Genomic DNA, 16,127 nt, shown 5'->3' on the forward strand with positions numbered 1-16,127 from the left:
CTGTCTCTTTAAGAGCCACTGGGTCAGAATCGCATGTAAACACGCGTGTAGATGTTTGGACATGGAGTCCGTGGAGAGATGATGAGGAGATGATTCGCACAGATGCAGATGTGATGTGAATGTGAATCTCATCAGACTCTATCTCTGCTTTTGTCTTCGTCTCTCGTCACGTTTCATTCAGCTTTTATTAGAAAGTCAGATTTCTGTTCTGCGGGTCGGATCCGGTTTTATCCAGACAAACGTGCATTTGTGATCTGATCTGTCCATTCCTATACATATTACACTGATTTATTCAGAACATTTGTTAAATCTGTCATTTCTCAGAGAAATAATGACTGAGGTCGAACAGATTTCCTAAACACTCCTGCCATCTGTCAGTCAAGCAGATAGTCCCGCCCCCACCAGTGTTTTTACTATCGAGATAAGATAGATATTTTAATACTTAAGTTTTATAAATTTTTTTGCTTTCATGTTCATTTTTATTATTTTATATTATTTTAATTACAATTAATTTTTAAAATGATTTTTGTTCATTTTAAGTACTTAACTAAAGTAATTACTTTAGTTTAGTACTTAAACTAGATAAAAAAGTTTGTCAAGAGAAAGCCTTGAATGAAAGTTTAAAGCAGTTGAAAATTTAGATAATTAGTTAGATGTTGATAACGTTACTAGCATGATTAGCCTGTTTTTAGCATGATTATCCTGTTACTAGCATATTGTTGGTAGAATAATTAGCAAAGTGACTACCATGTTGCTAGCATGACTAGCAAACGAATAACATGTCACTAGCATAATGAGGAAGTTACTAGGATGTTGTTAGCATTGCTAGCAAGTGACTAGCCAGTTTATAGCATGATTAGAATGTTACTAGCACGTTGCTAATATGTTGTTTGCATGATTACAAGTAACTTACATTTTATTAGAATAATTAGCAAGTGACTAGCATTTTGCTATCATGACTAGCAAGTGACTACCATGTTGCTAGCATGATTAGGAAGTTACTAGGACGTCGTTAGTATAATTAACATGTTACTAGCATGTTGCCATCATGATTAGCAAGTAATTGACATGTTGTTAACATGATTAGAAGCACATTGCTAGCATTTGTTAACATGATTACAAAGTTACAAAGATGTTGTTAGTATGATTAGCATGCAAGTAGCATGTCATTAACACGATTAGTAAGTTACTAGCATGCCTGATAGCATGTTGTTAACATGTTTACATGATTAGCAAGTAATTAGCATGTTGTTAGAATAATTAACAAGTGACTAATATTTTGCTATCATGACTAGAAAGTGACTAGCATGTCGCTAGCATGATTAGCATTTTACTAGGATGTTGTTAGCAAGATTAGCAAGTTACTAGCATGATTAGCATGTTGCTAGCATGATTAGCGTGTCGTTAGAATAGGTAGATAAATAGTTTTTTAAATATTTGATGATATTTTAGTTGGATAATTAACATGTTTGCATGATTTAGGTGTTGACCGGTAACCCTGGCCAAACTCTCTCTGAACACCGTGCACACTCTCATTCTTCTTCATGAGGGTGGAGGGCAGGATGGGAAGAGCGTTAGAGCAGCGTTGTATTTGCGTTGCTCTGAGGTTAACGTCGTGTCGCTCCCGCTGTGTTAACGATGGGCGTCTTCTCCCTCCACAGCGTCCATTAGAGGCCCTCAAGAATGCAGACGGATGGGCTTTTTCCTCTTTTCCATTCCCAGCCCCTGTTATCCCGTGCTGTCAGGAATGCAGGAAATGGTGGCACAGCACTTCCTGTCAGTGGCTGCATGTGTGAATGACCTAAATTCTCATTAAGCTTTATGTAAACCCATACAAGGCTGCTTTTATTCTTCAGTGTGTCTATTTCACTAAGTTTTCTGCTGTTTATCGCTGCTTGATTGGCTGAGAGCTTGTGGTGTGTGTGATTGGTGTGTTTTTTAAGGTGAAGGTTGCTTTGACCCGTTCGCTCACTAATGGGCTTCACAGCTCTGTTATCAGCAGCCTGCAGATTCATCTGGTTTCCGGCATCATTTCCTTTTCCTCCTGCTGATCCCAGAGCTGTGCTGAGGAGCGGCCGCGTGCCTCTCTGTCCTCCGAGTCTCACGAGAGTCTCCCTGTCTCTCTGTGTTCAGCTGTAGTGTAAAACTACTGTTTCATATCTGACCATTCATTTCAAAGGCCTCTAAATGACCAGCACGATCAATCCTCCTGTCTTCTGTCTCTGAGTGACAGTTCAGAGTGTTTTATCCAGTCAAAACTCTTTTAGTGTAATTGTACAAGCGTTTAGCTCAACTCAGATCTTTCCTGATTGTGATCAAGTAAAGGTCAGAATAAGGTCAGTAATATCTCCAGATGACCTCTTACTGGACTGAAGCAGCTCAGCTTTACTTGATTCTCCATCAATCATGTTTTAGAGTCTCAAATCTGATCTAACACAAATCATAGCCTTTAAAGTCTGAAACAAACAAAACATTTTTCTCAGAAACGCAATCTGTGTGTGTGTCCTGTAGGAGGCGCTGTCGGTGGTGAGTGAGGATCCGTCTTTATTCGAGTGTTCGTACGGAGCGCCTCATTCGAAGACGGACATGACGGCTTCCACCGCTGGTGAATACGGCCCGAGCAAACTCAGTCCCAGAGTGCATCAGCAGGACTGGCTGGCTCCGCCCCCTGGACGCATCACTGTCAAGCTGGAGTGTGGCGTGGGATCCAGGTGAGACACACCTGCACAGCATCACATCAGGACATGTGTCCCTGTGGAGCAGATCGATTCACTGTTAAACCCAGTCAAAGAGTCGTTGATCATCACAATACATTCCTCTCCAGACGGAAACCACCTTCAGTGTTGAGACACCAGTCAAGTTTTAGTCTCATAATGTGAAATATACATTTAATTTCAGTTAAAAAATTATTAATTTTTGTCACTTTTTATTAGGTTTTTAGAATGTAGCGCTTAATAATTTTATTTTAATTGCATGAAAAGTTCAGTAACTTCTTTAATCTCTGATGTTTTGGTAAGTCTTTGGTGTTTAGTCAGTGATGCTCACAGCTGATGAAGTGAATGTAAAACAAGCAGTGTGTCTCAGCTCCGTCCAGCAGCAGATCTGCGCTCGGTGCTCCTGCATCAGCAGCGCTGGCGGTGTTTTATGGATGTGTGTGAGTTCAGCAGCTCCGTCACTTGAACTTTCCATCTCCACGAGCCCAACAGTTGGTCCACACATGAGCAAACGCGTCTGAAGCCTCTGGGCTGTTGATGGCACATTCCAGCACAATCCCTCACATCTGTGTCCTCACGAAGAGAGAAGAAGTGCTCTGGACAGATTCAGTGTTCACCGGCATCAGAAAAACACCTTCTGTTTTTGTTTTAGTTAATTCGGTTAATTCAGGATTAACAGGCTAAATAAGATGTGTTTGAAGAAGTCTCTTCTGCTCATCAAAGCTGCATTTATTTGATCAGAAATACAGTTAAACAGTGAAATATTATAATTTAAAACAGCTGTTTTCTGTGTGAATCTGTTAAAGTGTAATTTATTTCTGTGTTGTGCAACTGTTAGGGGTGTAACAGTACGCAAAAGTCACGGTTCGGTATGTACCACGGTTTTAAAGACACGGTTCGGTTCATTTTCGGTACAGTAAGGGAAAGAAATGCAAACATTAAACGCCAGGTTGTTTTTTACTTTTTTAACTTTTTTATATATATACTTTTTAATAAAATATATATAAAATAAAGAATAAAAAAATAAAATACTTCTGCAAAGTTCTCTACTAAATAAAATACTCTCAGTCTCAAACCAATATCATATAATAAAATATAATTAAAAATATAAATAATTACAATCATTTTTCTCCTAGTTGTAGTGATGTCAGCGGGATCGCGAATCATTTGAGTCAGTTCGGGAGTTCGGAGCGGCGAATCATTTGAGTCAGTTTGGGAGTTCGTAGCGGGTTCGCGAATCATTTGAATCAGTTCGGGAGTTCGGAGCGGCGAATCATTTGAATCAGTTCGAGAGTTCGTAGTGGGTTCGCGAATCATTTGAGTCAGTTCGGGAGTTCGGAGCGGCGAATCATTTGAGTCAGTTCGGGAGTTCGGAGCGGGTTCGCGAATCATTTGAGTCAGTTCGGGAGTTCGGAGCGGCGAATCATTTGAATCAGTTCGGGAGTTCGGAGCGGCGAATCATTTGAGTCAGTTCGGGAGTTTGGAGCGGGATCGCGAATCAGTTCGTGAGTTAAAATCGGGTTATCGAATCATTTGAGTCATCTGAGATTTGTCCAGTGTTGGGCAGTAACAGGTTATTAGTAACGCGTTACTGTAATGCAGTTACTTTTGACATTAACTAATACTGTAACACATTACTTTTTAAACAAATTACCTCCATTACCTTTACCATATGGTGCATTGTCCGTTACTTTTTTTTAAATTAATTTGTTTTGACTGAAGAGCAGCCTAGCCTGTTTTTTTTAGTACTTTTTAATAAAATATATATAAAATAAAAAAAGAATAAGAAATAAAATACTGCTCCAAAAATCTCCACTAAATAAAATACTCTGTCTCAAACCAATATCATATAATAAAATATAATGAAAAATATAAATAAATAACTATGATTACAGTGCAGCATCACCAATCCCAGCTTGTAGGCCTGCAAATATTTAATATATATATATACATACATACATACTTATTAAACAACTTTTCCAAAGTGTAAAGTGCAGCATCAACAGTTTCAGTTTTTAGACCTGCTCAGATTTCGTTATTGCGTTGGCCCGATCGGAATTAAGAGCAAAGGTCTGTTTAAATGCCGACGGGAGCTGCGTTAGAACTACAATAATTTTTCTCCTAGCTGTAGTGATGTTCACACTCGCGTGATGCATTTTATCCTTTATCAGTAAGCTTTATATTTATGCTCAACATGAAGTATAGATATTGTTGTCGTGAAGATAAGATCCTGGTCTGTCGGCGGTCTCCCTCTATGTCACCTACAGCAGCAGCAGCGCGTCAGGCACGATTCTGGTGTGTAAAGACACAGAAAACGCGAAGCAGCCATCACGCAACTGACACGCAGCAGAAACGCACGCTCATGCCACGCAGCAGTGTGTCACCGGCATTAGAATCAGCTGCAGCGCGGGATTTGTGCTGAACACGGAGACTTCTGCCACTTAATATGTTCGTTTGGAAACACAAAAATATACCTATGTTCCGTGCACACAATATTGCAATCGGTCATTCGGTACACACGTGCACCATACCAAAAGCCCTGTACCGAAACGGTCCTTAATGAATAAAAGTATTAGTTTATTAGAAATATCTTACCCCAGAACTTTTGAATGGTAGTTTATACATGCATTAAAGTTTGAGAATCTCTCGTTTGCATTCTGAGTTCAGATTGTTCCTCACATAAATACTGGTATTTCCTTGAGGAGACGCACCTCTGATCCGTGTGTGTGTGTGTGTGTGTGTGTGTGTGTGTGTGTGCAGGGCCTCTCCTGATGTGTGTGCTGTGGTGAAGGGTAAGATCTCTCCGGTGATGTACAGCAGCTTTATGGAGGACAAGCACGCGGCGGCACCCAACCAGACCAGCAGCGAGCGCAGAGTGATCGTCCCTGCAGGTGTTTGTGATGGACTAGTGTTTATCTCACAGCGCTGATGACGAGCAGATTCTGTGTGTAACTTCCTGCTTGTCCTCTGATGCTCACTAACAACATCCTGTTTTTCCCGCTGATGCGGAGGGACAATAGACACGCAGAGCAAGAATGTGCAGCAGGACACGCGTGTGCTAATAATGATCTGACTAGACCTAGTTCAGTCCTTCTGCTTCGGTTCTGTGTTTGAGGAAAGTTCAGTCTGATCTGGCCAGACAGGATGTTGAACTGGAATTAGAGTTTGAATGACAGGAAGAGGAATTACTGCATTACAAAGAATTCACAGAGGCGCTTCATTCGTCCATGCTATGTGTTAAAATTACAGTTACATTTGCATTTATGAATTTAGTAAAAGATTTTATCTAAAGCAAAGAACAAAAGTCAGAAGTTTGGGAAAATAATGATTTTTTATGTTTATACAGGAGGTTCTTCTGCTCATCAAGGCTGCATTTATTTGATTAAAATACAGGAAAAAATTAATATAATGTAATATTATTATGATGTAAAATAACATCTTTCTATTCTAGTATATATTAAAGTGTAATGTATTTCTGTGATACTCCGCTGTATTTTCAGCATCATTCCTCCAGTCATCAGTGTCACATGATCTGCAGAAATCAGAATGATATGATGATTTATCATCAGTGTTTGATCTGTTCTGCTGCTTCAGATTGTTTGGGAACCTGTGATGCGCTTCTTCAGGATTCTTTGATGAATAAAAAGTTTAAAAGAAGAGCATTAATTTAAAATAGATATCTTTTCTAACAATATACTCTACAGTTCAAAAGTTTGGGGTCAGTACATTTTTATTCTTTCTTTTTTTAAAGAATTTGTAACTTTTATTAAGCAAGGATGTGTTAAATTGTTAGGAAATGATGTCAACGATATATATCGTCAGAAAAGATTTATATTTTTAATAAATGCTGTTCTTTTTAACTTTGTATTCATCAAAGAAAAACTATCATAAAAGAATCCTACAATACTGCTATTGCAGTTTCCCAAAAAATATTTGTCAGCACAACACTGATAATATTAATAATAAATCATCATATTTTCATGATTTCTGAAGATCATGTGACACTGAAGACTGGAGGAATGATGCTGAAAATACAGCGGAGCATCACAGAAATACATTATATATTAAAGGATATTAAAACAGAAACCATTATTTTATATTGTAATAACATTATGCAAGATTACTGTCTTTTTTCTCTATTTTTGATCAAATAAATGCAGCCTTGATGAGCAGAAGAAACACACGACACGTCTCGCTGATCCTAACCTCTGAACAGTCGTGTATTTAAACCGTGTGTTGATTAGAGACGTGCATTTGGGAGAAAATCAATGTTTGTGGCCACTTCCTGTAAATGAAGTGTGTAACCTGCTTCAGATCCGAGCCTGTGGTCAGCGGATCACGTTCGTCAGTGGCTGGAGTGGGCCGTGAAGGAGTATGGGCTTCCTGAGGTGGACCTGTCTCTGTTCCACAGCATCGACGGGAAGGAGCTCTGCAAGATGAGCAAAGACCACGTCCAGCGTCTGACCAGCAGCTACACGGCCGACATCCTGCTGTCTCACCTGCACTACCTCAGAGAGAGTGAGTGACACGCGTGTGGATCGCGCTTCAGAACTGTCTGACCTCTGACCTCACGCTCACACCACTCACTGGACATGCCATAACATGCATTATTAACTCTTTTCCCATGGTCTGTCTGAATACTTGACTCTGATTGGCTGCAGGTATGCATTATAACGGTTTAATGCACAGGTATTTCCAAGTCAGTTTAATCACCGTTCTATATTCACTGATGCATGCACACACACACACACACACACACACACACACACACACACACAGCATGCAGCTATCTGTCTTCATCTGTTTCTCTCTCTGTCTCAGGATGTTTGTCGAGTTATTTTTCACGTGTCATGACTGTTTTGTTTCTCAGCTCCACTTCCTCACTTGACTTCAGATGATGTTGACAAAGCCTTGCAAAACTCCCCGCGGTTAATGCATGCTCGCAATACAGGTAAGCATCCCTGCGGCCCCCCCTGACCCCGCCCACACCGCTTACACACACACACACACACACACAGGAGCGTCTGAGCGTGTCGGACGCAGGTGTCGCTCACACTGATCTGTGTGTCTCAGGAGGAGCCAGCTTCATCTTCCCAAACGCTCCGGTGTTCCCTCCCGACGGCAGCCGAGGGCCGAGCCGAGCGGAGCTGAGTGTGGACGGCCGGCGCTCGGGATGGACTCAGCCTCCGTCTGCAGCTAAAGGTCAGTGGTGTGGTGTCTGAGAGTGTTACACGGGTCATGCATCTCGCCTCACACCCAATCTGTGTGTTCATTAGTCTCTCAGAGTTCTGCTGGAGTCATGACCAAACCTGAGGAGCACAGAGCCCCGTTGGGTGAGAACATCTTCTCTCTTTACAGTTTAATATTAGATAGTTCTACTCATTTATCGTGTGCATGAACCATCTGAAGTACATCACTGGGACGCTCTCTGATGTGTGTTTGTGCTCTTCTCTGTAGATCCGTATCAGATTTTAGGGCCGACGAGCAGCAGACTGGCCAATCCAGGTGAGAGACAAAGATGTCCGCTGTACATTTATTCTTCATGTGTTTTGCATTAGAATTGTATTTATCAGATTAGAGCTGGATGATAATGACTGTGTATATTGTTTTATGTGTACTGTATGTATGCAAATAAAGTTGGATATACTGTTAAATATTAGAGGAAGAGCATGTTTGGTGCTCATATATTGAACTTATGTTCGTCAGTCGTCCTGCATCATGTTCATTCTCTTTATTCCTAATGATGATGATGATGATGATGATGGTGGTGCTTCAGGTTCGGGTCAGATCCAGCTGTGGCAGTTCCTCCTGGAGCTTCTCTCCGACAGCTCGAACTCGTCCTGCATCACGTGGGAAGGAACCAACGGCGAGTTCAAGATGACGGATCCGGACGAGGTGGCTCGGCGCTGGGGCGAGAGGAAGAGCAAGCCCAACATGAACTACGACAAGCTGAGCCGAGCCCTGCGCTACTACTACGACAAGAACATCATGACCAAAGTGCACGGCAAACGCTACGCCTACAAGTTCGACTTCCACGGCATCGCTCAGGCCCTGCAGCCGCATCCGCCCGAGTCCTCCATCTACAAGTACCCAGCCGAGCTGTCCTACATGAGCTCGTACCCGCAGAAGATGAGCTTCGTGTCTCCACACACTCCGGCCATGAGCGTCTCCTCGCCGGGCTTCTTCAGCGCTCCGGGTCCGTACTGGAGCGCTCCGGCGCCGGGACTCTACAGCGGCCCTCGACACCCCCCCGCACACATGCCCTCGCACCTGGGCTCCTACTACTAGAGTCCACAGACCAATCACACACCGCCATCCAGAAGCTCAGCGGGACCGTGACCGTGGCTGTATAACACATTAGTGAGCTGCTGCATGATCAAGTATATATGTTCACTTCTACCTTAATGTACAAACATATCAGAGAGAGTTCAGGAGGTCTGAGAGGAGGGGAGAGGAAGAGGAAGACAGGACTGAGGTATGTGAGATGATGAAGAACGACGGCCGTTCACATGAAGGACGATAACTTAGGGCTGCACGATCACTTGCTCAGAAAATATAATCACATATTCAGTATTTCATCAGATTGATTGCATGTAAGCATAAATCAACTTGCTTTCGAACAGACGGGATTTATTATGCTATTATTTCAGCAGGATATATCTCTAGAATATATAACTCAGTAGAGTGACGAACGCCAACTGTTTCTGTGATGTAGAGAGAGCGTGGACAGGGTTGCCAAGTTGGGAATAAATTAAATTAACACCTGGGTTGCCAAGTTTTGTTTTCGAAGTCTGCGGGTTAAAACGATCTCCCCAGGACACTATTTCAATCAGAAACCACAGAAAACATGATTGGGATAGTTTTGATTATCATTTTTGCAGACCTGGCAACCCTATAAACCACTGGACAGAAATTGTATTGATTTAAGAGAAACGCTTTGATTGGGGGATTTTAACATATACACTTGAGATCTGGCAACCCATGACACAATTGAATGATATCGGTGTAATCACTTTCAGGGCGATTTTTGTTTCTAGGAGATGAATGATAAAAACATTGACAGCCAATCAGAATCCACCGTCTTTAAAGAGCTTGAGCATTTAAAGCTTATAATAAACAGCCATTATAGTTATCGTTCTTATCGTGTGAACAGGCCTCTTGATAAATCTGTCAGGGTTATGACGTTTGTGTGGCTTCGGAGAATGATATTTGCCTTAAAAATGACGAGTCTTTGTAGAAAACTGGAATCTTTCAGAAGTTTTAATGACCTCTAACCTTTAACGACGAGGTGCATTTATATGAACCAGTGCCTTACAGAGAAACAGATTTACCAAAGATACCAGTATTTGTATTATTATTAATTATTATGATATGATCCGAGTCGCAAACGCTGTGCGTTTGTTAGATTGAAGTATACAGTTCAGTGTTATAATTCTTTTATATAATAGATATATAACTTATGCATTTAAACACTACGAGTTGATCTCAGCCAGCCGAACAGACTTTAATCAGAGACGTAGAGACGGAGCGCAGACGACACACGCGTGATCTCTGTACACTGAACATGTGTGTGTTCGTATGACGCTGGACTGGTGCAGCACACGGCTCTGACCCGCTGAACTCAGATCAGTTCGGCTCGGTCTCGCCCTGATGCTCTGAGATTTCTGACAAAGGGGAGAAAACATATATTTGGATAAATTATATGATTTTCTACTGAATCATTTTAATAAACTATTTTCAACAATGCTGTTCTTATTGCTTTGAGTTGAGTTAAGAAACACTCTATTTCGATGTTTTATAAATGTTAATAAAACCTATTGTGAATTGATGGGGGGGTGTACTCCTGAGCCTCGCATCAGACAGCATAACCTTTCCTCTGTTTATTATAATGTGAGGACCAACTGAAACAGTTTATGAGAAATTTTCTGTTTCAGATTTGAATGGTAATGGAAACACGGCTCCTGTCTGATGATCCTTTATAAACAGACCAGAGACAGTTGCTCCAACACTCACTCACTCACACACACACACACACACACACACACACTCACTCACTCTCTCACACACTCACTCACACACTCTCTCACACACACACACACACACACACACACACTCACTCACTCTCACACACACTCACTAACTCACACACTCTCACACACACTCACACACACTCTCTCACACACTCACTAACGCACACACTCACACACTCTCTGTCACACACACACACACACACACTAACTCTCTCTTGCGCACACACACACACACACACACACACACTGTTGTCATCTGAGCGTCTCTGTTGCCACAACATTCTTGAGCTCTACATCAAGACAATGTATCTTTCAGAGTTTGTTGGATTTAAAACACAAATACTATCAATGTGTCATTTATTTCAGGAGAAACATGGATCAAATAGCTTTTGAAACTATTATCACTAAAACAATTTTGAAACATTTGAAATGGATTGAAATATCCAGAAAACCCTGGAAACAGAAAATATGAACCGTGAATTGATTGGATGGTGGAAGTGAATAATGATAAGAACAATGGATTGGGGAGGAAGTATTTAATTACTGATTAATCATTCACAATAAAACCATACACTGTACACTACAGTGAAGACGTTTATAAAGAAGTCTCTTCTGCTCAACAAGGCTGCGTTTATTTGATCAAAAATATAGTAAAAACAGTTAAATATTACTACAATTTAAGATAGCTGTTTTCTCTGTGAAGAGACAGTAAAATGTAATTGTTTCCTGTGATCAAAGCTGAATTATTATCTTAAAAAGGTTTGGGGCCAGAAAGATTTAAAGGGATATTCACCCAAAAAATGTTAATTCTGTCATTAATTATTCAGCTTCATATCGTTCCAAACCAAAGACCTTCATTCACCTTCAGAACACATGAAGATATTTTTGATCTAACCCTGCACAGATAGCAAGGGAACGGAAACATTATAAATGATAGAATTTTCATTTTTGGGTGAACTAACCCTAACTAAATAAAATAAAGAAATGAATACTTTTATTCCTCAAGGATGCATTAAATTGATTGAGAGCAGCAGTAAAGACATTTACTACATGACAAAAGATTTCTATTTCAAATAAACGCTGTTCTTTTGAACTTTATTAATCCGTGAATCCTGAAAAATAAAATGTATCACGGTTTCCACAAAAATGTAAATATATATTGATCACAGCAATCAGATTCCGTCACTGATGAATCATTCTTAGCAAGACCAGGATCATGGATTAAGTAAATCAGGTCGCTCTGATCTGAAGTGTTTTGACTGTTGAATCATGCTGTATTCCACAGAAGCAGCCAACACTTCAGATCAGATCTGGCTCACAGTCGGGATGCTTCCAGAATGATTTGGGGAGTTTTCCAGCTCATTCTTGACACTGGTCTGGTCTCTTCATTCCCGTCTGTATTCCTCCTCCAGCTGGAGCTTCTCTGTGTTGTTGTGGATGTTTGGCAGCTCGCTGCAGGCCTGCATCTTGTCGAAGAAGCTGAAGTCTGCGGCCAGTTTCCCGCCGGACATGTTGGACAGCACCGGTTTGAACTCGTAGCCCCACAGGATCTCCTGCGGCACGTAGGACGTGCGGCTCTGGCAGGTGGCAGCTGTGGACTCCATGGTGCCGTTGAGGGTCACCAGCAGCTCGAAGTCTTGTTTGGACAGGTTGTCGGCCGTGAGGCTCTTCAGCGGGCTTCGCTCGTCCAGCACGTGGCAGAAGGTGAGCGGCAGCAGCAGGAACGGACACTCGCCGCTGGAGTCCAGCTGGAAGTCCACGCTGCTCTGATGGACGAGGGTCTTCTCACCTTCTTGTGTGACGTGGGTCGACAGCAGTTTCCCCGAGAGCTGACACTGAATCAGGAGGCTGTTCCTCATGTTGGCCACGCGCACCATCAGACACCAGCTCCGGCCTCGCTTGCACACCACCGCTGACCGGCTGAACTTGATGGTTCCCGCGCGCTTCTTGGGTCTCGCCAGCTTGGCCAGAAACGCACCGGTCACGAAGATCTCAGCCAAACCCGTGATGACCAGCTGCACCACCAGCGTCAGGATAGCGAGAGGACACTCCTCGGAGATGTGCCGGAAGCCGTAGCCGATGGTGGTCTGGGTCTCCAGTGAGAACAGGTATGCACCGGTCAGCGAGTCCACATTCATCACGCACGGCGTGTGATTGGACGACGGGTCGGCGTGGAAGTCTCCGTTCCTCAGGCCGATGAGGTAGAAGATGACTCCGAACACGAACCACGTCATGACGAAGGTGGAGGCGAACAGCGTGATCTTATAACGCCACTTTATGTCCACCACCGTGGTCCAGATGTCGTGCAGGAAGAGCTTGACCATCCCTTCCACGTTGTCGATCTTCACATTACTGCGGCCGTCTTTAGACATCACACGCCGCACGTTATCCGTCATGCTGCAGGAAGAGAAGAGATGTGCAGATCATCAACAGGTTTCTTAGAAAGTCTTAACTCCTCCTTCTACATATGACAGCATTAAAAAGTCTTAAATCAGAGCAGAAATTCTTAAATTCATGAAGTTGTGACATTAAAAAGTGGACATTATCTCGGGTCGATCACGCCAAAATGCTACTTTTACGTGCCTTACTCACTACTACACTGCTCCGGTCTCCTGCGCACGTCTTTGCAAATAGCTTGTATGTCAAAAAGGCTGGTTAGTTGCACTTAATGTAAACACTGCGTTATTGAAATGGTAGTATGATCCCGCAGAAACTTTAAGAGTTTGTGAAAATATACTGAATATCAAAATTATATTTTGTCAGATCATTAGATGCTACATTAAATCCCTCGGCTCATTCAAACAGCGTTTAAAAAGAAGTGGCGCCATATTTATTAAAGATGAGCTCAGGCATTAAAAAGTAGCAAATATATATGTGTGTGTGCACTGGACCGTTTCTGTTGTGTTGTGCTAATGTTGTTGTGTTGTGAGATTTCGCTGTGTTGTGCACTACTGGACCTGCTTTTGTGTCTTGTTTTCCAGTACAAATATCTAAACATCCTTAAATCAAGAATCATTTACTAAAGAAGAGAAATTAAGATAAGAATTCTTGTTTTCTGAGAAATGAGAATGAGTTTTGAACTTTGTTTTGAACAATTTTTCAGAAAACAAGACTTCTCAAGACTCAGTAAACGTGTCTTGATTTAAGAATCTTTAGATGTTTGGACTAGAAAACAATACAAAATGACAGATCTGCCTTCGATACTTCGATCATAATAATATTCCGGTATCTCGACTGGAAAACCATGTTGTAATTCCTGGCACTGCTCTTAAATGGTTTAAGTTGTATCTAACAGATAGAAATGTTGTTGTTAAACCGGGAGAATATATGTCAACACCAGCTCCACTGCGGAGTCCCTCAAGGGTCTATTTTAGCACCCCTTTTATTCTCACTGTACATACTCTCTTTAGGAGATATGTTTAGGAAACACAATATTTAGTTTCATTGGTATGCCGATGATACGCAGATTTATCTGCCTCTTCCAAAAGACTGTGGGTCTGGAATGAGTTAGCTTTTGACTGACATGAACTGGATGGCGTTTAATTTTTTAAAATTAAATGAAAATAAAACAGAGATTATGCTTGTTGGTCCAGTTAGTAATCAAACTACCACAAGCTCTATCCGTGGCTGCTTGGCTTAGCTTATTTATTAACCAGGGCTTTTAATTCTCTAGGCCATTAATTATTAGGTGTGTCATAAAGCTGAACAAGCGCTCTAGTAACCAATCAAACTTAACAAACAAACAAACATGGTGCTAGCAACGCCAAGGTCATGCCTTCGACTCCTCGGGAAAACAAGATCTGATAAAATACACTTTGAATCTAATTTAGATAAAAGCGTCTAACGATTGTGTAAATGTGAAATAAATGAGATCAGCATCAGCTGCATGTCAGAGAATTCAATCACTGTTCTCCTTCAGGTCCTCCTCGTCACATTCAGAGGCTCTTTTCCGCCCGGGGTTCACCTCTCTGTCCTGTGGTCGTTGTTAGTGGAGTTAATCAGCAGTCCTCCAGAGTTGTAGATTTACCGAGCAGCTCACAAGCACACGTTCGTACAGCAGCAGATATATGAATCTGCCTCTGATCTCTTCTGAGACGCAGTGAGAGTTTCTTTCTGCTCTCTGAGTCTCAGGTGTGAAGCTCTTACCTGTAATCTGAAGCTGTGACGAATGCCTCGCTCGTCTGTTGTCCTTGTGTTTGTGTAAGAATGGCACTGAGGAGAGTTAAATGTGAGTGAAACGCTGCACCAGTAGAGCCGGTTCTGTCCTGGACTCCTCCTCCTGCCCGTTACAGTCCGTCAGGTGTTTGCTGTGTTTCTGTCCCGCTCCTGACTGTTGTGAGTCCAAACACACTGCGGCCCTTAAACACACTGATCTTCAGATCATCTGCCTGTGACATAAAGAAACACGCTCACACTCATTCATCCTGCTCAGTCTTTTCTTCATTATTGATTTTATTTCACAGATGAAGATCAGCGTTGAGTGATGTCAGGCTGAGGATAATCTCAGGCGTATCTATCAGCAGAAGCCCAGCAGTAATGAGACAGTGTTTGATTTCTCCACATCTCAATGCTTGCACAGGAGTCTACTAAACACACAACCACTGGATTTACAGTTATCTACACCTTATACATGAAGACTACTGAATTTAACACCGGTGAAAATGAGGCTGGGAGATCTTTATAACGGCACGCACCGTATAAAGGTCCTAGCTTACATCATTTGCACAATTCCCAACTTTCAGAGCAGTTTTATGGAGTTTTGATGTTAAACAACAGCACAATCAGTCCTTCACAGACTCGCTTTCATTCCGGTCAGAGATCTTTTATCTTTTTTTGTGACCCAATAAAACCCTGGTTCTGGCCTCACCGAGGATCATTACAAACATAACAAACCATCAAAACCTAACCATTAAAACATTACCTAACAGTTTGTAAATTCGCAGAATCGACCTCCTTGTGAACTGTTGTGTGGGTTGTTTTTCCAGAAGTTTAAAGTTTGACCTGCTGTGTAAACCGTGATCCTTCATGAGTCTGTTTATGATTAATACTAGTGACTGTATAGTATGGCACATACAGAAGAAGTGTGTGTATTCTGGGTGTTTTAGGTACGGGAGAGACACATGTTCTGATACCTGTCCAGTTTTTAACACACTGCCACTCACAGAGACCATTACAGGTTCACCCAAAACCAACAGAGTTTAACAAATTGAACAATGGTTTATTATTTTCAGCAGGGTAATGACTGATCTAAAGTCTTTTCACTGGTTCGTCTCTACACACACACACACACACACACACACACACACACACACTAATAGTGCGATCACAATGGGATCTTGGCAGTATTGACATTAAGGAAGGGTTAAGGGTGAAGGTTTGATTC

The 16,127-nt window shown here is 41.8% G+C and overlaps 2 protein-coding genes across 6 annotated transcripts in view; one reads left to right on the forward strand and one right to left on the reverse strand.

Moving 5' to 3' along the window:
* Positions 1-10,456, forward strand: part of erg (ETS transcription factor ERG) — a 14,446-nt gene extending 3,990 nt beyond the window's left edge. For 3 of the 5 annotated variants that reach the window (XM_026220554.1, XM_026220559.1, XM_026220555.1), the window contains exons 2-9: positions 2,512-2,711; positions 5,475-5,605; positions 7,029-7,232; positions 7,585-7,665; positions 7,788-7,916; positions 7,991-8,047; positions 8,172-8,219; positions 8,491-10,456. In XM_026220554.1, coding sequence (XP_026076339.1) covers positions 2,512-2,711; positions 5,475-5,605; positions 7,029-7,232; positions 7,585-7,665; positions 7,788-7,916; positions 7,991-8,047; positions 8,172-8,219; positions 8,491-9,002 — 1,362 coding nt within the window. In that variant the 3' untranslated portion in view covers positions 9,003-10,456. The remainder of the gene's footprint in view (positions 1-2,511; positions 2,712-5,474; positions 5,606-7,028; positions 7,233-7,584; positions 7,666-7,787; positions 7,917-7,990; positions 8,048-8,171; positions 8,220-8,490) is intronic. The other 2 variants (XM_026220557.1, XM_026220558.1) reach the window with 1 other exon arrangement.
* A 1,355-nt stretch (positions 10,457-11,811) lies between these two features.
* On the reverse strand, positions 11,812-15,069 carry kcnj15 (potassium inwardly rectifying channel subfamily J member 15). Its single transcript, XM_026220560.1, has 2 exons — positions 14,891-15,069; positions 11,812-13,141 (listed from the first exon to the last, which is right to left on the reverse strand). The coding sequence occupies exon 2, from the start codon at positions 13,138-13,140 to the stop codon at positions 12,130-12,132; it is 1,011 nt and encodes a 336-aa protein (XP_026076345.1). The 5' UTR covers position 13,141; positions 14,891-15,069; the 3' UTR covers positions 11,812-12,129.
* Between the last annotated feature and the right edge of the window lie 1,058 nt (positions 15,070-16,127).

This window comes from Carassius auratus, chromosome 35 (assembly GCF_003368295.1).
Source record: "Carassius auratus strain Wakin chromosome 35, ASM336829v1, whole genome shotgun sequence".
In the NCBI taxonomy this organism is placed as follows: domain Eukaryota; kingdom Metazoa; phylum Chordata; class Actinopteri; order Cypriniformes; family Cyprinidae; genus Carassius; species Carassius auratus.

Excerpts from the sequence above, each read along its gene's own strand:
- kcnj15 (XM_026220560.1), bottom strand. The coding sequence starts at position 13,140 with ATGACGGATAACGTGCGGCGTGTGATGTCTAAAGACGGCCGCAGTAAT.